Below are 24,156 nucleotides of genomic sequence, written 5' to 3'. Positions count from 1 at the left end.
CCCCAGAAAGTTCCCTTAGGCACATTTCCACTCAGTCTCCCTGACCCTGAGAAGCAGCCACTCTTCTGATTTCTATATTCACAGGTTCATTTTGCCTGTTCTTGAACCTCCTATAAATGGAATCATCCAGTATGTAATAACCTAGGTCTGGGTCATTAAGCATAATGTTTTTGAGATTGAGCTATGTTGTTTTTGAGTATCAGTATTTTGTTCCTTTTTATTGCTGAGTAGTATTCAGTGTATGAATACACCAGTTTGTTTATCATTCTCCTGTTGATGGACACTTGGGCTGTTTCCAGTTTTGGGCTAACATGGATAAAGCTGTTACGAACATTCTTGTACAAGGCTTTTTGGGAATATATGTTTTCCCACTTCTCTTGGATAAATATCTAGGAGTGGAGCTGTTTGTTTCATAGAGTAGACTTATGTTGAACTTTTTTAAATTGTTTGTTCCATTTTGCACTCCCACTGGTAGTATATGAGAGTTCCAGTTGCTCCACATTCTCACCAATATTTGCTGTTGTTTGTCTTTTTCATTTTATCATTTCTAGTGGGTGTTCAGTAGTATCTCTTGCATTTCTTTGATAATTAACGATGTGGAACACTTTTCCAAGTGCTTATTGACCATTCAAGTATCTTGCTTTGTTTCTTCATGTCTTTTTCCCTTTTAAAAATTGGGGCTGTTGACTTGTAGGAGTTTATATGTTCCAGATAAAAATCCTTTATCAGATATATGTGTTATCAAGATTTCATCTATTTTCTTATGGTGTCTTTTGATGTGCACAAGTTTTAAATTTTTAGTAAGTCCAATTTATCACGTTTTTCTTTGAGGTTAGTGCTTTATATGTCCTCTCCAAAAAGCTTGCCTACCCAGAGATCACAAAGATAGACTCTCTTATGTTTTCTTCTAGAAACTTTAGAGCTTTAGCTTTTACATTTAGGCCTGTGATCCACCTTGAATTAATTATTTTGTGTGGTGTGAGTTAGAGGTCAAGGTTCTTTTTTTCTTTATGGATATCCTTTTGTTCTAGCACCATCTATTGAAAAGACTTTCCCCACTGAATTGCTTTGGCACCCTTGTCAAAAATGATTTGACTGTAGGGGCTGGCCCAGTGGCGTAGTGGTTAAGTTCACATGCTCTGCTTCGTTCGGCCTCAGAGCCTTACAAAAATAGACCTCAGGTATAGCTTGTAGACTACTGCATATTATCTGCAAATATAGTTTTATTTATTCTTTACCAATTCTTTTGCCTCTAATTGATTTCTTTGTTTAATTGGTTAATACTTCTAGCACAGTACAGAACAGTTGTGGAGATAGTGAGCATCCGTGTCTTGTTCTTGATTTAGTAGAAAGGTCTCTAGCGTTTTCCCATTATGTAAGATACTGGCCTTAGGACTAAGGTATATATTTTTTATCATGTTAAGCTCGCATTCATCAATTGTGATTTCTTGGGCTGGCCCCGTGGTGTACTGATTAAGTGCACGTGCTCCGCTGCTGGCGGCCTGGTTTGGATCCCACGTGCACACCGATGCACTGCTTGTCAGGCCATGCTGTGGCGGCATCCCATATAAAGTGGAGGAAGATAGGCACAGATGTTAGCCCAGGGCCAGTCTTCCTCAGCAAGAAGAGGAGGATTGGCATGGATGCTAGCTCAGGGCTGATCTTCCTCACAAAAAAAAAAAAAATTTCATCAACTGTGATTTCTTGAGTGTTTTTATAAGGAATGGGTTTTAACTTTGCAAAAGGCTTTTTTAGCATCATCAAGATAATCATCGAATTTTTCTTCCTTGGACTTTTTAATATGGTTTATTCCACCAGGTTATGGCCTATTATTTTCTTACTGTGATGTCGGATTTTGTTTGCTAATATTTTATTTAGAAATTTTGCATCAATACTCATAAGTGATATTGGTCCTTCTGTGTTTTTCTTTTATTCGTACTCATATCAGATTTAGGTGTCAGTGTTATACATTATAAATGTATAAACATCATAAAAATGGTAATTGTTCCTCAATTTTCAATGCCTTGGAACAGTTTATGGAGCATTGGAACTAGATGGTTGAAAAGCTGGCTTGAATTCCTCTCTGAAACTATCTGGGCCTGGTACTTTTTTTGTGGAGTAGTTTCTTAACTTTTTCTAGGGAAATTGGTCTGCTTAAGTTTTATATCTCTGTTTTCTGTTTTGGTAATCTGTATTTTCCTAGAAAAGTATGCATTTCATTTGGGTTTTCAAATTTATTAGTATGCAAGTATGTAAAAAGTAGTCACATGTGTTCTCTTTTGTATACTTGTATTCTCTTCTCCACTCCTCTCCTCCCCACCTTTCTTAATCAAGTTAGCTAGTGGTTGTCTTGTTAATTTTCAAAAAACCAGATCTGTGATTGTTTAAATTAGGTCTATTTTGTTCTGTTCTCTATTTCATTGATTTCTGCTTTCATCTGTAATATTTCCTTCCTTGTGCTGTTTTACTTTGCTCTCCTTTTTTACTTGTCATTCTTTTATTTTACTTAAAAAAATGTTTATTACTATGGATTTTCCTCTTATCACCACTTTATATGTATCCAAGTTTCTGACATGTAGTATTTTCATTATTTAAAAAAAATTGCCGTAATTTTTGTATTTCCTTTTTCACCCACGAGCCTTTTAAATAGAAGGCCTTTTGATTTCTAGGTAGAAGGCCGTTTTGTTTTGTTGTTGATAATTTCAAGTTTTACTGAATTATAATCAGAGTATTATTTGTAATATTTCAATTTTATAGAACTTTCTGGTATTTCCTTTGTGACCTGATTATCTTCATTGATCATTTTGTTTAGGTCTTTTATATCAGTTTTTTGTTCAATTGATGTGTCTCATACCGAGTGGAATGTTACAGTCTCTTATTTGTGTATTTATGTATCTTCTTGCATCTCTTGTAGTTTTGCTTCATAAAGTAGTTACTATGTTATTTGGTGCACAGTATTCATAATTTTTATATCATTGTGAATTATAGCTTTTGGTGTTAAAAAGTGCCTTTTTACGTTTAATGCTTTTTGTCTTGGATTCTGTTTTTTTCTTACATCAAAGAGGTCTTTTTAAAAATTGTCTACTTGCTTGAAATACCTTTGTTCATATCTTTATTTTTATACTGTCTGAGTTTCTGTTTCTTGAATACAGTATATGATTGGGTCTGGCTTTGTAAGCCAAATTGAAATTTTTTTTCTTTTAGTGGCTGGGTTAGGTCTACTCAGATGTATTTTTATGACTAATACTTTCAGTCTCAACTTTGTCACAATATTTTATAACTGTGTATTTTATTTGCTATATTCCTTTTTCTGTGATATGTCTTCTTTGCTCTTTAATTTTAAAAAATATTTTGTGGCATTTAAGAAGGTTTCTATTTTTCTTTTACTCATCTATTATTTAACCCTCTACTATCTGCCAGTTGCTAATGGCGTTCCTTAACTGCCACTTAAGCCTACACAATGGTTTACTGATTCTCTTTTCCTCTCTCCCTCTCAATGTTTGTTACGTGTAACATTTGTACACTGTCTTCTACCTCACCTCAACATTTGTCTTAGTAATATATTTGGATATATTAAAATCCTCACTATCAGTTCTTTGGCTGTAGTTTTTGCAGTTGTCTCTTTGGTTATATAAAGCTTATTCTCTGAAGGGCTCTTGAGTGTTAGGTTCTCGTAGGTTGAAACAACAGGGCCAAGGCTGTCATAGGTTTTCTCATTGTAAATTCTGTGCCTTTTCTGCTGCACCTTGTTACCCTTTTTGATACATACTGAATGTCCAAACCAGCAAACTTCCATTAGGTTTGTAGTGAGTGTCTTTAAAGTGATATAAGGCATGAGCTTCATAGTTTGGTTTGGGTGGAAGGTTAATTGCGTTTCTTGTTGCTTTTTTTCCTTTTTTCTTTTTGCTGAAGATTTGCCCTAAGCCTAACACCTGTTGCCAATCTTCCTCTTTTTGCTTGAACAAGATTCACGCTGAGCTAACATCTGTGCCAGTCTTCCTCTGCTTTGCATGTGGGTTGCTGCCACAGCATGGCCATCAACAAGTGGTGTAGGTCTGTGCCCAGGAACTGAGCCCAGGCCACCGAAGCAGAGCACACCAAACTCAACCACCAGGCCACGGGACCAGCCCCTTCTTCTTGCTTTTTAAATGTTGTTTTACTGATTTTTCCTTCTCTCTTATCTTACAGGACCAAGCCATATGTCATTCTATGTTCGAACCCACAAAGGGTCAATACTTTCTCAGTGGTCTCTCGGCAATGGCACCCCAGTCACAAGTAAAGGAGGGGACTATTTTGTATTTTATTCCCATGGACTTCAGGCCTCTGCATGGCAGTTCTGGATAGAAGTACAGGTGGGAATTTCCCAGCAAGGCTGGTACCATTGATCAGGTTCCCAGGTGGTATTTCATAAGAACCTTGGGATCAGTATTTTGCCTTCACAGAACTAGAGAACTAACTAATTTTCTCTGCCAGGTCTTGGAAGAACAGCCTGAAGGAATGGTCACTGTTGCTATTGCTGCCCACTATCTCTCTGGGGAAGACAAGAGATCCTCCCAGCTGGATGCTCTGAAAGACAAGTTCCCAGACTGGACATTTCCCTCCGCCTGGGTGTGCACCTACAACCTCTTTGTGTTTTAATCTTGTGGATGAGCTCTAAGTACATGCCAGTGGGATACTCCATGTGACATGGTTTCTCCCTGTGTTTCATGGATGTTTGTAATATGTCAGTGAATTTTAATGAGCATATGTTCAAAGAGCTTTGTGGGCTAACACTCTTCAGGGCCAAGACTATAATGGTTATGCTGTGGGGTAGTGATGCATGGCCTTTTGACACTTGAAAATGCCAGTTTTCTGGCGCTTAAGCACATGTGGGTACTGCCACTACACACATATATCATTTTATATGACCTTAAGGACAAGAGCCAACAAACCACTTCAGTAGTTGTCCCCTTAGGATCACGAACCATGTAGAAGGTACTGTAAGACCACTGTTAATGAGACATGACATTTCCAATTAAAGCCCAAGACTACTGGTTGCGTCAGTGGATCGTAGGTAAAGTATTGTTCACTGCAGTGATGATTACCCCTTGACTCTGTAGGTCATTAGAAAGCTACTCACTGAGGCCCCAGCCTGTGCTGAGAGCTGTGCTTCTTCAGGCAGCCTCTCGATTGTGCTTTGCATCTCTGTAGTGAAGCCCATGACCTCTGATGCGGAAACCTTGCTGAACTGGTGACTCCTGTCCTGACATTTCCCTCTGCGTTTCCACAGGCTCTTTTTGTTCAGAATGTTGATTGGGCAAATAGATGACCTTAACTGCCTTCCTCAGAGCACTGAGTTGCCCTAGTGGCTATTCTGGGGTGGAAGAGGCTGGGCATTTTATATTTATTCTCTTCGTTTTGTAGGAGTCTTCTGTTAACCAAGGTTAATCCTTTAGGGCATAATTTTATTGATGCACTGGGTCCTTATTTTTGTCTGTTTTCTAGCCAGTTGAACAGACTAGTTTCTCGGTAACTTACTGTCTGGTAGAGCTGGCTTTCCTGAGACTTGAGCTTGTGGCTTGTACTGGAATGAGACCACTATACCTATAGCTATTGGTGTTCAGATCCTGCACACGATAGCAGCCCGAGGGTAAAGGTGCTTTTCCTTTTGAAGAAGATGGCTGTGTAGCTTGTAGGGCATATCACACCAGTGCCTCTCATGTCGTCTTGGCTCCAGCAGTGGAAGGGCTTGATGAGATCAGTGGTAAATTCTGCTTTCTTTTTTCCATTAACAAATGTAAAAAGTTGGACAAATTTTGTATTTAGCAAGCATAGGCCAAAAAAACATTTTAAAGAAAAGCCACAGTAAAACAAAAAAAACAGTAGCACTTGGATCTGCCTGAACAGAAAGAGCACTGTAAGTGTGTGTTGCAGGAGGAAATTCTTGAAGCTGCTTGTGTACTGTGTACAACATGCTTTCTTAATCATGCTCCTCAAATTGCCTGCCTAATTTGTGACTCCTTAGAAACTGACTGGGCCCACACAGACAGCAGGGCTGCAGCCAGAGCTGAAGGACAACATGTTGGCTGTCACATCCATGGACACTGGAGCCACTGCTTTTCCTGGACTTTGTAGAAACCATATTATTACTAGTCTCAAGTGCTTCAAGTGTCTCCTGCCACGTTTATCTGTCAGGCAGTACATAAGGTTTGCAGTTTTTATAGCTTGTATAGATCACAGTTGTGGAGAGAAAGAAACAGTAATATCTCAATGAATTTAAAAATACAGGCCTATTTTCCGTCCCTGTAGTTAATCTGAAATAGATTAGAAATTATTTATAGGAAAGAAAAACAGCAAAATCCCAAGTGTTGAGGAAGGACACTGTATGAAAAACAACTAGTTCCCTGTGATTTTTTGCCTTTGGGAAGGATGCTGTTAGTCCTTTTCCGAAATAATTATGGTTTTCTTTTTGCCTTTGGGTTATTTTCCTATGTAAACGATTTTTTTCTTTTGCATTATAAAGCTTTGATATTGTGCAAGATCTGCAAGAAGATGCTCACTAGTCTCAGGGCATGCTTAATATTCTGGGATATTCTTCTAATGCCAGAATTGGTTAAGTAATTACACACAATAGTCATGGCTCTGTTAATAAGCACACTGTCAGATCTGTAGCCTATGAGATTAAAGAACGTGTTCGCTTTTTTGAATAGCCGATCATTTGAATAACTCATTTCTAAAAGGGTGTTTTCAAATTCTAACAAATGCATTATTTCCTACAGAATTTAAATGTAAGTAGCACAGTACTGCACATTCAGGGAAAGTGTCAAGAATTTTGATTTTGAAGAAATCCTTTCTTAAAATTTGCATTGTCTGACTTAAGAATGGTTGTTGTATCAAGGATTTGTTTCCACAGTTTAGCAGATGTAAATAAGCATGATAGGATTCCTAAAGTGTTACCGCTGAGGGGGCCATAAGCCAGCCTGACTCAGGAAGCTGTAGGAAGAATGATCATGTCTGTCCATTTCATTTTACTGGTTTGCTGACTTAAATGTTGCCTTACAATGTTATTGAAATAAAAATTTTAACATACTAAGTTAGTTTCTTTAACAGAAACACAGATCTTTATTATTATGTTCTCCTGTATCCCCGTATTTGAAGAGTTATTTATTTCAAGTTTGCAGAGCCTTTTAAAGTCTTTTTAAGAATAGCTGTTAAAAGATCTAGACGGCTCATGTAGGTATAACTGCTGTTTTAATTGGTGATGTGAGCAAAGAAGTCAACATGGATATGTTAGTTTACTTCAACTGGAATCCTTTTCACCATGGACTGAAATTGTTTATCTGAATTTCACATAAATTAATGACCTTTTATTTGGTAAATGTTAAGCTTTGGAACATTTCGCAGTTTTAAATCGTCTCCATTGGCAAAGAAAATCACTGAAGTGCTAACCAAGGATGTTCTTTTACTGGGGGGTAGGGGTAGGAGGGAGGGAAGAAGAAATTGTCTTTCAACCAGAGTGATCCACATTCTAATCTCCACACGTGGAAAGGCACCACCACTCCCCAAAATAGAGTTGTGAGTTCCAAGATCTCTGTGCAAGTTATTTCGCTTTCTGAGTGAATTCCCTGGAAACAGTTCAGTACACGGTGAAGCAGCTGAACAACTTCTATTCCTAATACACCTTGCCTTCTTTTAGGGCCAATAAAGCCAAAATACATTTATTCCTCTTTATGTCTTTTTATTTGAAAAATATCTTAGGCACATTTGAAGTGCATTAATATTTTTTTGATACTATTTCCTTGATTTGTAAAAAATGTTGATAATTTCTTTTCTCTAAGTTTGGCCCTACACCATGACCAAGTGGGATTTATCCCAGGAATGCAAAGTTGGTTTAACACCTGAAAATAAATAGAATAAAGGACAACCACCATATAATCATTTCAATAAATGCTAAAAAAAATTTTTTTGACAGAGCCTAACGCCTTTTCATGATTAAACACACTCAACAAACTAATAACAGAAGGTAACTTCCTTAACTTGATAAAGGTCATCTATAAAAAACTCAGCTAACATAATTTATAAAGTCTGAAAACTTTCTCCCTAAGATCAGAAGACAGTGATGTCCACTGTTGCCACTTGCATTGAACATCGTACTGGAGGCTCTAGCCGGGGAAGTTTGGCAAGAGGCACCCAGACTAGAAAGGAAGAGTTAAAACTAGCTCTAGTTGCAGACCACATGATCATCTATATAGAAAATCCTAAGGAATCCAGAAAAAAACTATTACAGTTAATAAATCAGCAGTGTTGTAGGATCCAATGTCAATATAGAGAAATTAGTTGTATTTCTATATACTAATAACAATCCAAAAATAAAACAATTCTATTTGCAATACCATCAAGAATAAAATACTTAAGAATAAGCTTAACAAAATTACAAGGTTTTTACACCGGAAACTATAAAACATTGCTGAAAAATTAAAAACATAAATAAATGGAATGACATCCCATGTTCATGGATTGGAAGGCTTAATATTACGACAGCAATATTCTCCAAATTGTTCTACAGATCAAATACAACCACTATCAAAATCCCAGCTGCCGTGTGTGTCTGTGTGCACAAATTGACAAGCTGATCCTAAAATTCAGATGGAAATGCAAGGGACCCAAACTAGCCAAAACAGTATTGAAAAAACAAACTTAGGACTCATACTTTCAAAACTTCCTACAAAGTAGCAACAGTAATCAAGACAGTGTGGTACTGGCATAGACATATAGATCAATGTAGTACACCTGACAGTCCAGAAATAAACCCAGAACATTTATACTTGATTGATTTTTGACAGTTCAATAGGAAAAAAATCTTTTCAGTAAATGGTGCTGGGACAACCGAATATCCACATACAAAAGAACAAAGACCCCTCACTTCTTACCATACAGAAATATTAAATTGCATCAAAGAACTAAATGTAGAAGATAAAACTATACAACTCTTAGGAGAAAACATAGGCAGAAATCTTCAGAACCTTGGATAAGGTAATGGTTTCTCAGATACAACACAAAAAGCACAAGCAGCCGAAGAAAAAGTTGGACTTTACCAAAAGGAAAAATTCTTCTGCTTCAAAGGACAGTTATTATGAAAGCGAAAAGATAAATGACCCAATTGTGAAATGGGCAAAAGATGTGCAAGACGTTTTTCTCCAAAGATATACAAATGGCTAATAATTATGAAAAGACATTAGCCATCAGGGAAATAAATGCAAATCTAAACACTAATGAGATACCACTTCATATGTAACTCGGATGGCTGTAACCAAAAATACAGACAATAACAAGTGTTGATGGTAGAAGCTGGAACCCTCCTCCACTGCTAGTGAGAATGTAAAAAATGGCACAGGCACTTTGGAGTACAGTTACGCATTTCCTCAAAAAATCAACCATTTATCATATGACCCAGCATTTCCATTCCTAGAGAGAACTGAAAACATATGTCCACAAAGAAACTTGTATGTGAATGTTCACAGTAGCATTATTCATTATAGTCAAAAAGTGGAAACCACCCAAATGTCCCTCAACTGATAAATGGATAAACAAATGTAGTATTATCCATAAAATGGAATAGTCAGCCTTAAAAAGGAATTACATACTGATATATGAAGATGAACCTTGAAAACATCATGCTAAGTGAAAGAACCCAGACAGAAAAAACCACATAAGATTCCATTCAGGCCGGCCCCGTGGCTTGGCGGTTAAGTGCGCACGCTCCGATGCTGGTGGCCCAGGTGCGGATCCCGGGCGCGCACCGAGGCACCACTTCTCTGGCCATCCTGAGGCCGAGTCCCACATACAGCAACTAGAAGGATGTGCAGCTATGACATACAACTATCTACTGGGGCTTTGGGGGGAAAAGTAAATAAATAAAATCTTAAAAAAAAAAAAAAAAAGATTCCATTCATATGGAATGTCCAGAATAGGTAAATCTATCAAGACAGAAAGAAGATTTAGAAATATAGGAAAATAGGAAAAATTCAAAATCATTTTTAATCATACCTATTAGAGATGATGCTAGTCTCCTCTACACTTAAATATAAAATTTTGTTTGGTGGAAATCATGGTATGCATAATAACATATCATTTTTTCATTATATTTTCAATATTTCCCATGTCATCAGCATGGATTGTCTGTTCCAATCTTCTATTGTCAGGCATCTAGGATGCTGCCAACTCTTGGTTCTCCTATTCTAAGTAATTCTGCATAAAAACAAATTTTAAATAAATCTGTCTGAAATTCTAGTTATTTCACAAGGAAAATTCTAAGAGGTGGAATAATATAAGGAAAATACTTTTGTGACTTTTAATACATATACTTTTTGCTGTTAACCCAAGATGATGAATAAACAAAAGTTCATGTAATGGTTTTATTGCCCTTTACCAAGCAAAACAATACACATTACAGAAGTAGCAGCAACTTTAATTACAAGCAAAGGTTGACTCTACCCCCAAATGATTTCTTGTTTTGGTATCAGCAAATAATTTAAATGTTATCTAGTAAACTTCAAATAGTTATACTGAATATTTAAATTCACTGGTTAAAATTATGGCTTGGTTTAAACAGTTGATATGTGAACCAAACAAGGCAAAATAAAAAAGTGAAGTTTTAAAAAAAAATTAAAGTATATGACAAAGTACAAAAGAGAAATTTTCTGTTAACTTGCCAATTTTTTTTGCCTTGTGGCCACCTATTTCTCTTAATTGAAAAACAAGTATCTTACAGAAGAAAAGATTCATTCACGGCGTTAACCCCAGGAATACAGTTAACTTATTGGTGCCCTGCTTTAAAGAATGCACGATGAACCCAGCAGCACATTAGGATATTTGAAAAGATCACAGCTGTTTACAATGGTAAATCATTTTTATTGACTAAACATTCACACCAAACATGGACTAGGATAGGAGAAGAAATTTCAGTTTAGTTTCTTGCTGGGCTGCATGTACTCACATGGGAAACATTATTTTCTATCTTAAGATTCAGAGAAAGGTGGTTTAAAAGAAAGGTTTAAATAAAAGTAGCACCAGAAGGACCAGGTACCAATAATCACATATTCCACCCACTCAGGAGTTTTAGTATGTGAAATTATTGCACTTGTAAATGTAAAAAGTAAATGACAGTAAATTACCAAACTCAATAATTTAAAAGTTTGATGAATTTTGAACTAAGCAATTTCAAAATGGTTTTGAGTTTCCCTTCACAGGAAGCCTGGCCAGGACAACTAAATCTAGCCGTTTACTTTAAAAAGCAAGGACAAGACCAAGCTTTATTTCTAAACTGTAATTGCACTATGAGAAAAGAGGCTGTTTTACATAGTGGTACAAATTTGGTCCACATCAAATACGTTGTTATTATAAAAATAAGTTTGTTTTTGTAAAAAATAACATTGCATTCCTTTGTTCAAATTGCACAGTACAAACAAGCTATCTAAATTAATACTGTTATAAGGTAATTAGAAGTACATACAGTGGATATGTGTTTAGTTAGTCTAAAGCAAGTAGGCAGTTTTCATAATGTATGAAAACTAAAATTTAAGTCATATCTAGAAATACATAAAATATTTTAAAAGATACAATGAAGAATGCATCCTTTACATACTAATTTTTAGTAGCCGTGATAATGCAGTATTCAGCAGTCTATTTACATAAAAGTCCATTTTTATTCAATTTATAAAAGCAATAAATAAGAAACATTAATTTGCACAAAACCTGTTTCATTTCATGATCAGTGTGACCACTTCTCTTACTTTATAACCAAGCCAATAAACTTGTCTTCCTCTATGAAGACTGCTCATATCTGGAAAGAAGAGCAAGTCCTGTCTTTATTCCAAGAGTGAGTATCCACAGCCATGCAGAATCCAGCATAAAACCTTACAAATTATAATACAAGCCCTAAAAATATGAACAGTGCCTTTGAATATATTTACACAAGAGTATTCACAAAAAGATACAGTTCTTTGATACAAAATAGTTTAGTGGTATCTAATAGCATAAGTGATAAGAACCCCTCAGACCTCTGCCCACGCTAATCTAGCAGGACTCAAGCTTGCTACAGCAGGCACACTGACTCACAGGTAGAGCTACCCTCAATGCAGGACTGGAATTGAACAGGCTGGAAAAGCCATGGAGCACGTCTCCATCACACTGGCACGTGCCAGGGCAGGCTCTATTCAGGAGGCCCAATTAGGGAGTCCAGCACTCTCGATCCAAGGGGGCACACAGGTAGCTCAAGGACCTGATGAGCTACAGCAAGCACCTTAACATTTATTTTTAAAAAGCAGTCTAGACACTCGCTGAACCAGAAAACATGTAAGAAGCTATTAAGTAGTGAAAAAGTAAGCTCATGTGGGGCAAAACAATCCCTATGTTTAAGAGCTACCATCCTTTAAGAATAAAACCAAATATTCTCGTGTACATCTGTACAGTATTCTTTATTACTTTCCACTGCAGCTTAAAAAAATTTTTTTATGAAAGATGATTTGATATCACATTTTTATGGAGTCAAAGAGAATTCTTAGAAGAGAACGAGTTAGTTAAAATTTAATAATACCTTACCAGAGTCTCTGAGCGAAGTTCTCTCCCTGGTTAAATCATCCAACTAGGTCACAGTGTCCTCAGTTGCACACTGCTGCTAATTAATACTGCCCTTGGTGATGGTACCCCACTGTTATTAGGATACAGAACAGTCATACGTCCCATCCTGAAAAGGTTCCTCCTCCTCTGCTCGGGTTGTGTCCTCCTCTTTCCGGCTGACCATACTGCTACCTCCGACCTCGCCTTGGGGGATGCTTCCATGGCCAGAGGAGCCCCTGCCCTCCTCCGCCCGGGGGCTAGTCGGTTCAGGAGTCTTACCCGCAGTTATTGGCTGGAAAGCTTCAGGCTGAACCTGCTCTTCTGTTATCTCACTGAGCTTCTGTAGTTGTGGCTTAATGACGTTTAAAAATGGCTTATATCCAGGACTAAAGAGAGGAAAAAGGAAATTAGCTCTCATCTGCCACATTCAAAAGGCTCCAGAGTGCTCTGGATAAATCTCTACTAAACATTGATACAGTAAAGGCAATGACAGATGTGGGGGAGGGGCGGAGGTGCAAGGAGGAAAGGCGAAGCCCTGGCCAGCAGAGAGGGGAGCTGCACACAGCACAAGTGAGAGTCTTAAGTTTCTGAGCACTAAGAGCAGAGACTGACACTCTTTATTCCAGAATCACCATTAAAAATCATATTCTACAGTCTAAGGACTAATAGGATTTTAGCCTTGAAAAAGGACCTTCAGAGAACACCTAACGGAAATGAATTCACCAATGAAGGAAAACTAGATCCAAGTAAGGGAAGGCCCAAATCCACACATAAATGGTGACAAAGGGCTAGAATCCAAGGCTCTTAACTTCCATTCACTACTCTTAATTTGGGCTTGCTGGTAACTGCCAGGGAATATTAAATTCACATAGACCTTAAATTTTTATCTTTTCAAGCAGACATTTTTAGGTTATTACCTTCAATTCCACAGAACTACAAATCTCAAGTTCCAGTCTGAGATCATTTGTACTGCATCAATCTTAAGTCAGTGACGTGCATTTACATTATAAACTGACCAACACTATTTCAATGGACATGACTCATTTAAATGGTTGGGTATAGAATGGTAACTAAAGAAAATAGCCTTAAAAATGAACATACGAAAGCATTTTTATTTCTCCTAACCTAAAAATCTCCAAATAAATGAACCAGAACTAAGCCTTAATGTGAAACGGCAGGATTCACCCAAAGACAGCCAAGGTAACAAGCTTAAGGAAACCAGCACTTACCAATCTGTAGAGGCCCATCGGTCCACTGCATGTAGCCCTGTCTTTATGTTCTGTAACATCTCTCCATCTACCTCTGAAGACTGTATAATAACCAAAATCTGGCTGATTACTGAGGATTCTCTAAGAATCAGGCCTATGACAATGCACCAGTCCAGACATCCTGCCTCCATGAAGATGTGTAGCAAATACCTATATATAAGCAGAAACAAAATGATTGATGCTAAGAAGGATCTACAAATGTACAGAAGGGCAATCATTATCAGAAAAGTAGCGCCTGTACCCTATTTGCCCAAATACCTGAGGAGGCATTCTGTGCTTTCAAAATGCTGAGAAACTCACCTAAGCTGGACCTGGGATTTGTGAGGCCCTTTACTTGCCAATTCCATGGAGATGTGCTCTAGTTCTGACTGAGTTAAACTGAGTGTGGAAAAATTTTCATCCACCATTGTCCAGTCCCCGTCCACCATGGAGCTACTTTCAGTCAAGTCTGTGGCTGAACCAATACTGCATTCATCACCTGGTGAAGAAGTGCCAAAAGTTATAAACAAGCTTCATGTAGAAAATATGTTTTCCTTTAAATATTAGATGTTTTTCAGATGTTGATTTCTCCACAGGATTTTGAACCCAAAACATTAAATCTACTGAGAAAATTCCCATGTTATATTAATAGTAGTAGATATTTTTTTCTAAAAAAAAAATCATTAGAGAGATAACCAGCAATATGTGCCTTTAGATGGAAAAACATGCTACTACCTATGAAGCAGTCTTGCCTCCCCCCAAAAAAAGAAAATCTGGGGCCAGCCTGGTGGCCTAGTGGTTAAGTTTGTGTGCTCCAGTTTGGTGGCCTGGGGTTCATGGGTTCGGATCCCGGGCCTGGACCTAAACAACGCTCATCAAGCCATGCTGTGGTGGCGTCCCATATACAAAATAGAGGAAGACTGGCACAGATGTTAGCTCAGCAACAATATTCCTCAAGCAAAAAGAGGAAGATTGGCAACAGATGTCAGCTCAGGGCTAATCTTCCTCACCAAAAAATTAAATAAATAATACACACAACAACAACAACAACAAAAAAACAAAAAAACTAGCTATAATTAGATTAAGTCTTTAGATTCAATTACCAATATACAAGAAACACAGATGAAACTGTTCAACTAAACCATGAAGATGCAATCATCAAAATCCACATTATGAGAAAATCCACAGAAGCAAGTTTCTTCAATGAATAAATTACAAGAGGAATAAAAGAGATTGGGAGGGGAACAATCACTAAACAGAAAATTAAAAACATAATCAAAATGTGTGAACATTATTTCAATCTTGATTCAAACCATAAAAGAAAATTTAGGACATTATGAAACAACTGGAATTCAAATACTTACTGGATATTTGATGGGATTAAGGGATTATTGTTAAATTTTTAGAGGGACAATGATGGTATTATGGTTTTATATATATATATTTTTAAAGTCTTTTTAGAGATATATACTGAAATATTCACAGATAAAATATATCATGTCTCATGGGGCTGGCCCAGTGGCGTAGTGGTTAAGTTTGCATGCTCTGCTTTGGCAGCCTGGGGGTTGCAGGTTCGGATCCTGGGTGCAGACCTATGCACTGCTTATCAAGCCACACTGTGGCAGTGTCCCATATAAAGTAGAGGAAGACAGGCACCGATGTTAGCCCAGGGCCAATCTTCGTCAGCAAAAAAAAGGAGCATTGACAACAGATGTTAGCTTAGGGCTAATCTTCCCCCCCCCCAAAAAAAAATATATATATATGATATATCATGTCTTGGACTTGGTTCAATAATACAGGAGGGGGGAAGTAGATGAAATAAATTTGGTCCTGAGTTGGTAATAATTGAAGCTGGGTGATGGATACGTGGTGGGGGGGGCAAGGGGTCCATTATGCTATTATCTCTACTTTTTAAATATGTTTGAAATGATCTCTTTAAAAAGTTTTCTAAAAAAAGCAATGGTACCACTTCATGTCCATTAGGATGGCTATTATCAAAAAAACCAGTAAGAAAGTGTTGGTGAGGATGTGGAGAAACCCTTGTCATCATTGGTGGGAATGTGATATGGTGCAGCTGCTACGGAAAATGGTATGGTGGTTCCTCAAAAATTAAAAAGGGAATTACCATATGATCTGGCAATCCCACTTCTGGGTATATACCCAAAAGAACTAAAAGTAGGGTCTTGAAGAGGGATTTGTACTCCCATGTTCAGTGCAGCATTATTCACAATAACCAAAAGGTAGAAGCAACCCAAGTGTCCATTGATAGATGAATGAATAAACAAAATGTGGTATATACATACAAGAGAATATTATTCAGCCTTAAAAAGGAAGGAAATTCCCATACACAGTACAACAGAGATGAACTCTGAAAACATGCTAAGTGAAATAAGCCAGTCACAAAAAGACAAATACTATATGATTCCACTTATATGCAGTATGTAAGTCAAATTAATAGACAAAGAAAACAGAATGGTAGTTACCAGTAGTTAGGGAAGGGAGGAATGGGGAGTTGTTATTTAATGGATACAGAGTTTTAGTTTTGCAGGATGAAACGAGTTCCGAAGGCTGGTTGCACAACAATGTGAATGTAGTTAACACTACTGAATTGTACACTTAAAAATGGTTAAGATGGTAAATTTTATGTATATTCTACCACAATTAAAAAAAATTAGTAATGGCAGCTATAAGCCTCCCCACATAGCAGAAGCTCAAGTAACAGTGATGACAGATATAAAATCAAGTATCAGGTGAATGCCTGGCCATTAAGAAAACTGCAGAAAATCAGACCAATTGCTACTTAAGCTTTTATAATTATATAAACCTAAACAACAAAAATCACTTTAAAACTTCTTCAGTTTGTAACTTAGCCATTACTATAAAGCAGAGGTTGGCACACATTTTTTGGTAAAGGGCCAGATAGTAAATATTTTAGGCTTTGAAGACTAAGAGGCAAAATTAAGGATATTATATAGGAACTTACAAGAGAAAAAATAATTTCCACAAATTTTTATTGATGAAAAAAATATAGGATAGTCAAGTACAATTTTTTTATGATACAGGTCTACTTAAGAGTAGAATGGAATTCTTTATACAGGGATAACATTTTGCTTACTTGAGGTTCAAAGTTAGTGTTTCTGTGTCATCGAAATTGACTGCAAAGGTTCATCTATTAGTGCTGATCTGGAATGAGATTTTTACCTATTTCATTTATCTAAAATAAATATAGTAAAGTATAGTCAAGGCCAATTTGGCCTTGTTCTAGTAACTATCCCCCTCTCCAGCAGATATTAAGGGCTAATCTTCAAGGACACACCTTGAAAGAAAAGAGTGAAGCTCTATCTCTGAAGTGCTACAGCACATAAACTTTCTTCCACAGGAACTAAAGAAGAGCCAGGATTTAAAATGACATTTACCTTTATTAGATAAAGGTGACAGGAAGGCGTCTTGCATTTGTGGTCCGTGGGATGAGGCTGTGTCTGTCTCATGATGGGTAGGGCCAATGTTGCCGAGCCAGCTCTGACTTCGCTGGACATTAGAGATGCCAGCATCTATCTCAAGGTTTAAAAAAGGGTCAGCTGATTGAGACTTTAGCAGCTGCTCTCCCACTGCAAAACAGGTCCAAAAACAAACAAAGAAAAAAAATGGGAATTCAAGATGCAGACATTGCTGTTTCCAATTTAGTTTTTCAGCTTCTCTCCCCCTCAACCCCAAATACTAAAAGTTCAAAGCCAATTACTGTCCTACACTGCATCATCCACCCATAAACCAGGGATGTGCGATTCTAACAATAGACTCACTAGATAATGTCATCTAACAGTCATCTTATATCATCACATATCTTCTTAGAACTAGGCAAAACTTTATTCTGTTCATCTTTTAAGTGATCTTCCTTGGTTCTTAAGATGACATGAAGTTTCCAAATGCCACAATAAAAGGTTTCTGTTTGAATTTTCATAAGTAATTAGAACACTCTTCTTTAAAAGGCCTGAACTAAGAAAACTTTATTTTTTAATTTTTATTTCATCAAAATACAGTTTCACATTGTCCTCTCCTAGTTTAGAAGATTGCCCAAAGCTCTCAAAGATGCATTTTTACCATTTTTCTGGAATGAATCCTGTCAGGTAAGTTACTATTTAGCTTATTTTGTGGTCCATGACTAACCAACTCAAAACTCCTTCCCACAATAAGATAAGTGTGGTAGCTTCTATATTCAGCCAATTCTCAACTTGTTGATAATCTGAGATAATAATGGTTCAATTTATAAATTAGACGTCGAGGTCACAATACTTAGAAACATAGCTTTCACTTTATTTACATCCTTGGTCAAAGAGTGATGTTCCAACTGTTATACAAAAAGTTGGCTTTTATCTGTTCCGGAGTTTGGAATGAAAAGACTTCCTTGAATATCAACTAACAGCAAAATGTCTAAATACTTGGAATAAAATACAATTCTCCTTGTTCAAGTGACACAAAGCCTACATTACCTATTCGGTATTTTCCATTCTTAAAAGGAGAACTGATAGAAGATGCTGGGATGATGGGAAGTGGCCACAGGAAATCTTTGTGGAGTCTCTTCAGGGCTATCACAAAGTTGTCTACCCGGGCAGCTCGGATACGTTCCTTACATAGCCAACTAATTAGTTCAAAGCCCAGCTGGGCTGCAAAGCAGCCAAGGTCCTTTAGCCGAACTTCTTCTAAGAGACGCCGAGCATGTCTCCAGAGCATCATGTCAATATACATGTTCTCAGCACAGTCACTATCTTTGCTCCATCTGTAAGTGGGAATACAAGAAAGCTACAGAACAATCTTTACTGGAGGACTTCACACATTTTTATGCAGCAGCATTGATAAGGCTGACAAGGAGGTAAGACACCCAAGGTCTAATTCTGATTGAAGAGGAAGATAAAGTATCAGGGCTTCTCCTCCACGTGATACCACGACCTGCTGAACAATACCTGGAACACACTAGGCTCTTAAAACATATTTGTAGCATGAAGACATGGAATAGGAAAAAACAGGAAACAAAGCCAAACCAGGAAAAGAGTGGTGACTGGCTGAAGGAAGGAAAGGGAGCAAATAAATGCTGAATTTGAAAAGACCAATGAAAAGAGGGAAGGAGATCAGATCAAAGAAACTAAGAAGAAAGAAGCGAAGTGAAATGAAGTTTCTCAATGTGAGTTATGTAGACACACAAAAATAAAACCGATTTTTAAAGATTAACGACTGGACTAAATACAGTCTATCATCCCTTACTCATATACGTGTATAACTGGTTTGGTAGCTGGGTAATGTGGTGCTTTCAGTGAGAGGCAGTATTGGAGCATGACTGCCTGGACTCAGATCCTGGCTTTGCCACTCTGTTGTGTGAACATAAGCAAGTTTATTTTTCTGGGCCTCTGTTTCTTCACTGGTACAATGTGGATAACAACAGTATCTACCCTTACAGAGCTGTTGTAAGGATTAAAAGACCTACACATGTAAATGCTTAAAACTGTGCCTGGCACACAGTAAGCACTCAGTATGTATTAGCCAGTATTTAAATTTAGGGTATAGATGAGAAGCTACTGCTTGCCTGGCAGTTGTTTATCATCCTCTATGGTTGCATTTTACTTGTATATAGCCCATGATTGTGTATATGTTGGAAGTGGGGGTGGTATTAATGGCTGTGATAAGAAAAAGCAGTAAAACATCACAATAAAAAATGTTCAATAAACTCTTACTATGTGCCAGGACTGTAGTAAGAATATAGAATATAAAAAAAAAGGATTAGGGAAGAGAAAAAACAAGAGCCAAGAACACGTAATGGCACAGGAAGGAATACAAGAACTTCACAAACCAGCGGAGATTCTATTTTATAATGTCCAGTATGAGTTCATAGTTACCTCTCAGGAGACAATAATCCATCTATGGGTGATGTAGGTTTTGGTCTCCAGAATACACTTCCCCTTGGCTCTCCCACTGTTTCATGACTTCTCTGATCAAGAGAGTCACAGGAGAGTCAAGTACATAAGGACTAAATTTTTATTTTTTGTCAAGAGGCATAGTTGGAAATAAGAGTAAAACTGTTGACTGGATTATTTGCATATTTATCTTTCTTTCTATTCTGGTCCTCTATTATCAGAAGTAATTTAAGTTAGCTGCATTCAGAACAGTTACATCAAGACCTACTCTAGTACAAGGGACAGAAACTGTACAAAGAGCAAAGAAGTGAACTTTGGAGGAAGAAAAAAGGGAAGCTTTTTGTGTGGCCTCTAAGCCATTTGGGAATGGAAAAAAGAATTGCAATTGGATCAAGTAGTTGTTTTCATAAGATTCAATTTTACAAATGTCCTGAAATGTAATGTCACAGAATGTCCTAAAAGCAGTAACAGCTCTTTATTCTTTTACCTTTTTCCAGACGGACCAGATGGCATACTCAGTGTTTTCTGTAAGCTGAATTTACTAGCAGGAACATTTTCAGCTGACTGGGATAAACTGATGCTTCGATTCCTGAAGAACTCAAATCCACCGCTTGAACTGGGTTCCTATGATTACATACAATATGCAGTACAGTTAGAGAAAGATGCCATTAAGGTGTATGGCCTAGAGATGCTGTGCAATTTTGCAACTAACCTGAGCTGTAGGTGTGGGTGGAGGTGTCTCAGCTTCTCCAGAGCCAATGGCTTTAAGAAATCGAATCATGTGTCGACATAGGTCCCACTTGCCTTGTTCCAGGGCTGTGTTGAACAGAAGGGTGGCATGCTGCCTACTTACTGCTGGGACTTCCATATTCTATAAAAACAATCAAGGAAGATAAGCATTCCTTTTATACTGTAAATGATTTGGGACGATACGAGCAATTCTTTATCTCCACTCAGAGAAGGAATGCAGACAAAACACTGTAGGAAGTAGTTTAATAGTAAGACTAAAAACAGCATTAAAAAGTACCACACGGGGCCGGCCCGGTGGCGCAAGTGGTTAAGTGCGCACACTCAGCTGCAGCGGCCTGGCGTTCACCAGTTCGGATCCCGGGCGCGCACCGACGCACTGCTTGGCAAGCCATGCTGCGGCAGCGTCCCGTATAAAGTGGAGGAAGATGGGCACGGATGTTAGCCCAAGGCCAGTCTTCCTCAGCAAAAAAAAGAGGAGGATTGGCAGATGTTAGCATAGGGCTGATCTCCTCACAAAAAAAAAAAAAAAAAAAAAAGTACCATACAAGGAAAAGTGAAGTAAATACTCAGCTGGTGTAATATAAATTATGATTTACTGAACTCCCACTACACTCCAGATACCTTACTTTAACCTTACATACATTCTTTCATTTTTTCTAGTCAATCTGCAAAATAGGTATATTATTCCTATTTTACAGATGAGGAAACTGAGTTAAGTTAACTTGTTGAAAATCAGCAGAAAAGCAAGAATATAAATCTAGGTTTGCCTGATTCCAAAAAAGCTCAGGTCTGTCTCCTGGGACAGCGAGTTTTCTGAAGATGTGACTAAAAAAATCTCTGCTTTGGGCAATAGCATGTAGGGCTGCTAGGCAATTAGCATCCTCCATAATTCCTTCACAAATTTAACCTCACTGCCTGCCTTGGCCTTCATGGAAAGGCACCTAATAAACAAGTTTAACTGTAATTATTATCTGACAATCCATAGCAACTTAGGAATTCTGATAGAAAGTTTCCAATTCCATTGCTTGGGAGATCACTGAAAGTCTAAAGAGTGACCTAAAATAAAAAAACAGCTGCGTTTATTTTGTTTCTATTTTTATGATTCAAAGAACCCATTATTTTGAGAAAAACCATGTGCTCTGAGGGTAATTCCTATAGCAGGCCCAAGTCTTCTCAGCTTGCTCTGTGGAGCCTAACATGAGGTGTGTTATGACCCATTCTCACGTCAGAGTCCCCTCAGCAATTCCACACTACCAGGAAACAAATCTGTTATTATGGGGGGTCAGACAAACCCACTAATATTCAAAATAATTCTTTATTATTATGTTTCTTATGTAATATGTGCATGTTGTTATACGTATTATAATACATATAAATACATTTCTTCAATATTATTCAAAATAATACTGTAAACTCATTAATCTGTTTTGGCCCATTAATGGACAAATAGGATTCAAAAACCCTGCAATGTTACTTTGATAGTCAAAAACATTTTCTGCCATCATTTGCTAAGACTGAGCTCTTCAAAAGCAAAGATATAAACTGAACAGAAAACCTGACTGTATTAGTTCCTTAAACACAATCACAGCACCAACACAGAACACTTCTTTTCTTTATTCTCAGTTTAAGCTCATTAATTCTTGCACCTTTGTAAGAAGAGAATTGTTACCTGTAAGATAATAAGGTAAGAGGCAGCAGTGTCCAAATCCTGAGCCATCAAACACTCCTCAAACAAGTCCTTGGGGTTTCCAACAGCTGCAAAAAGGTAATTCCACAGGGCATATTCAGTCTTCCTGGCACAATGAACAACTGTCTGCAGGAAGAGGGGGAACTCGGTGATAAATTTTGCCACAGTGGGAAGCAGAGGGTCGGGAATGGGCTCCCGCGAGGTAGCTTCTTCTTCCAGCACTTCGTGGAGCATGAGCTCTAGCACGTGAGGGAAGTAAGGTAACGCGGCACAGGACTGAGCCAAGAGCAAGGCTTGCTCTCCAAGGTTCCTGACCAGCAGCTGACGGAGTATGTGGTGGAGGTAGATCTGAGAGGTTCTCTCCACAACACAGAAAGGGAAGAGCACCTCCAGCTGTTCCCTAGCACTGTTCCGGGTGTACAAAGAATCATAGAGCAAAGTGTCATTGACAGCACCAAGGACTAATGCATCTTCAAACAGAACAGCCAGGGGGTAAATGTTGATGTGGAAAGGCAGCATGATCCGCTGGGACAAGAAGGAATGGGGCTTGCGATGATCCCTAGGGAAGAGAGGGAGCCAGACTTTCATCCCTGCACCTCCACAGCTCAGCCAAAGGGCTTCCAGAAGGTGACGCTTCTGCTTATTTGCTCGACACGTAGTCCAGACATTTTCAACGGACTGGGCTAGTACAACAGGAGGACAGAATGGCAGCTGGAGAAGGAGAGACAAGAAGCAGTGTTTTTCATTATAAGTTCTTAAGTTTCTAGGTACCAGTTTTCTAAGTCTTTCAAAATGATGGTACAACTTTTTGGGAAAATTAGGAGAATCTATTTAGTACCTTGCCTCTCAAAGTATGTGTATTTAAATCTTAAAACAAAACAAAAAGCAACCCCCATGAACTTCACCAATTTATCCTATTTTCCCATTAGAATTTGCAGTGTAATGCTTAAGCAGTAACATCTGGAGTACAGAACATTTTATTATCATTTTGGGACCTTATCCTTATCCTTCATAAACAGTCTTATACTTAGAAACTTAAGACTAATTTTCAGTACTTTCTCAGTTTCCAAATCACAAGACAATACTGTCCTCTTAAATACTTTTATTCCTTCATCCTAATCCCATACATTCTTAATGTTCTAAATGACTTGCATTTTACTCACAAGTTTTCTTTGGTTAGGGTTATTGTCCTTCTCCCGGATCTGAGGGCCTGATCTGTCCCTTTGCATCATGATAAGCTGTCCTGCAAGATTTAGCATAATGCTCTCTGCATCACGAGCCTGAAAGAAAAATAAATCGGACTCACACTCATTTATAGGTATGTTTTCAGCATTTTCCCTCCAATCCATAATGTTTACAGGTTAAACAACCAACAATAGTTATTGTGTGTGTACTATATACAGCCATTCTGTTCAGCTCTGTGGGAGTATGAGGAGCTTTCTGGCTAGGGCAGAACAAGCATAACACAATGCAACTAATGAACAATACAAGTGAACATAAAGCTGAGGGTCGAGCTGATTTATCCCGGAAAAACTAAGAGAACTTAAGAAGTTCATAAAAATGAGAGCTCACTTCAGTGACCTAACTGGCATAGCTGGAGAAGGCTTAAAGGATAAGGTGGGACTTGAAGGCTGAGGAAGATACACTGAGTAGAAGGAAAAGGGATGGTACTCTAGTTGAAGAATGCAATGTAAATGACATGGAAATAGGACAGAACAATTCTACTGAGAAAGTGAGAACAATCTGGCTAGATTAGGGATATTATGGGAAAAATGCTGGATGGTAATACACCTTCAGGGAGGGCTTGGAAAGCCAGGTAAAAAAAACACCAGGAAATAAGCCAAAATCGTACTTACAGTTCTTGAATAAGTGAGTTATTAAAAATTCTGAGTTATTCAGGATGGGTTACTGGAGAGAGGCAGACATTATGGGTGTTGACTTCAGGAATGAAGGAAATAGTCTGCCTTTTTAT

General features: G+C 37.8%; 2 protein-coding genes across 5 annotated transcripts in view; one reads left to right on the top strand and one right to left on the bottom strand.

The window, feature by feature from the left end:
* ERMP1 (endoplasmic reticulum metallopeptidase 1) overlaps positions 1-7,375 on the top strand; it is a 53,702-nt gene extending 46,327 nt beyond the window's left edge. The window contains exons 14-15 of the mRNA XM_004436817.3: positions 4,189-4,352; positions 4,474-7,375. Coding sequence (XP_004436874.2) covers positions 4,189-4,352; positions 4,474-4,638 — 329 coding nt within the window. The 3' untranslated portion in view covers positions 4,639-7,375. The remainder of the gene's footprint in view (positions 1-4,188; positions 4,353-4,473) is intronic.
* Positions 7,376-10,380: 3,005 nt separating this feature from the next.
* Positions 10,381-24,156, bottom strand: part of RIC1 (RIC1 partner of RAB6A GEF complex) — a 154,554-nt gene continuing 140,778 nt past the window's right edge. For all 4 annotated transcript variants that reach the window (XM_087444554.1, XM_004436819.3, XM_087444556.1 and 1 more), the window contains 9 exons: positions 23,348-23,464; positions 22,167-22,895; positions 20,460-20,618; positions 20,235-20,371; positions 18,332-18,618; positions 17,261-17,452; positions 14,166-14,343; positions 13,827-14,015; positions 10,381-12,983 (listed from right to left, as the gene is read on the bottom strand). In XM_087444554.1, coding sequence (XP_087300680.1) covers positions 12,695-12,983; positions 13,827-14,015; positions 14,166-14,343; positions 17,261-17,452; positions 18,332-18,618; positions 20,235-20,371; positions 20,460-20,618; positions 22,167-22,895; positions 23,348-23,464 — 2,277 coding nt within the window. In that variant the 3' untranslated portion in view covers positions 10,381-12,694. The remainder of the gene's footprint in view (positions 12,984-13,826; positions 14,016-14,165; positions 14,344-17,260; positions 17,453-18,331; positions 18,619-20,234; positions 20,372-20,459; positions 20,619-22,166; positions 22,896-23,347; positions 23,465-24,156) is intronic.

Source organism: Ceratotherium simum, chromosome 20 (assembly GCF_057802395.1).
Source record: "Ceratotherium simum simum isolate JZ-2026a chromosome 20, ASM5780239v1, whole genome shotgun sequence".
Lineage (NCBI taxonomy): Eukaryota > Metazoa > Chordata > Mammalia > Perissodactyla > Rhinocerotidae > Ceratotherium > Ceratotherium simum.
The sequence above is the reverse complement of the archived record's forward strand: the minus strand, read 5'-3'. Positions and strand labels throughout refer to the sequence as shown.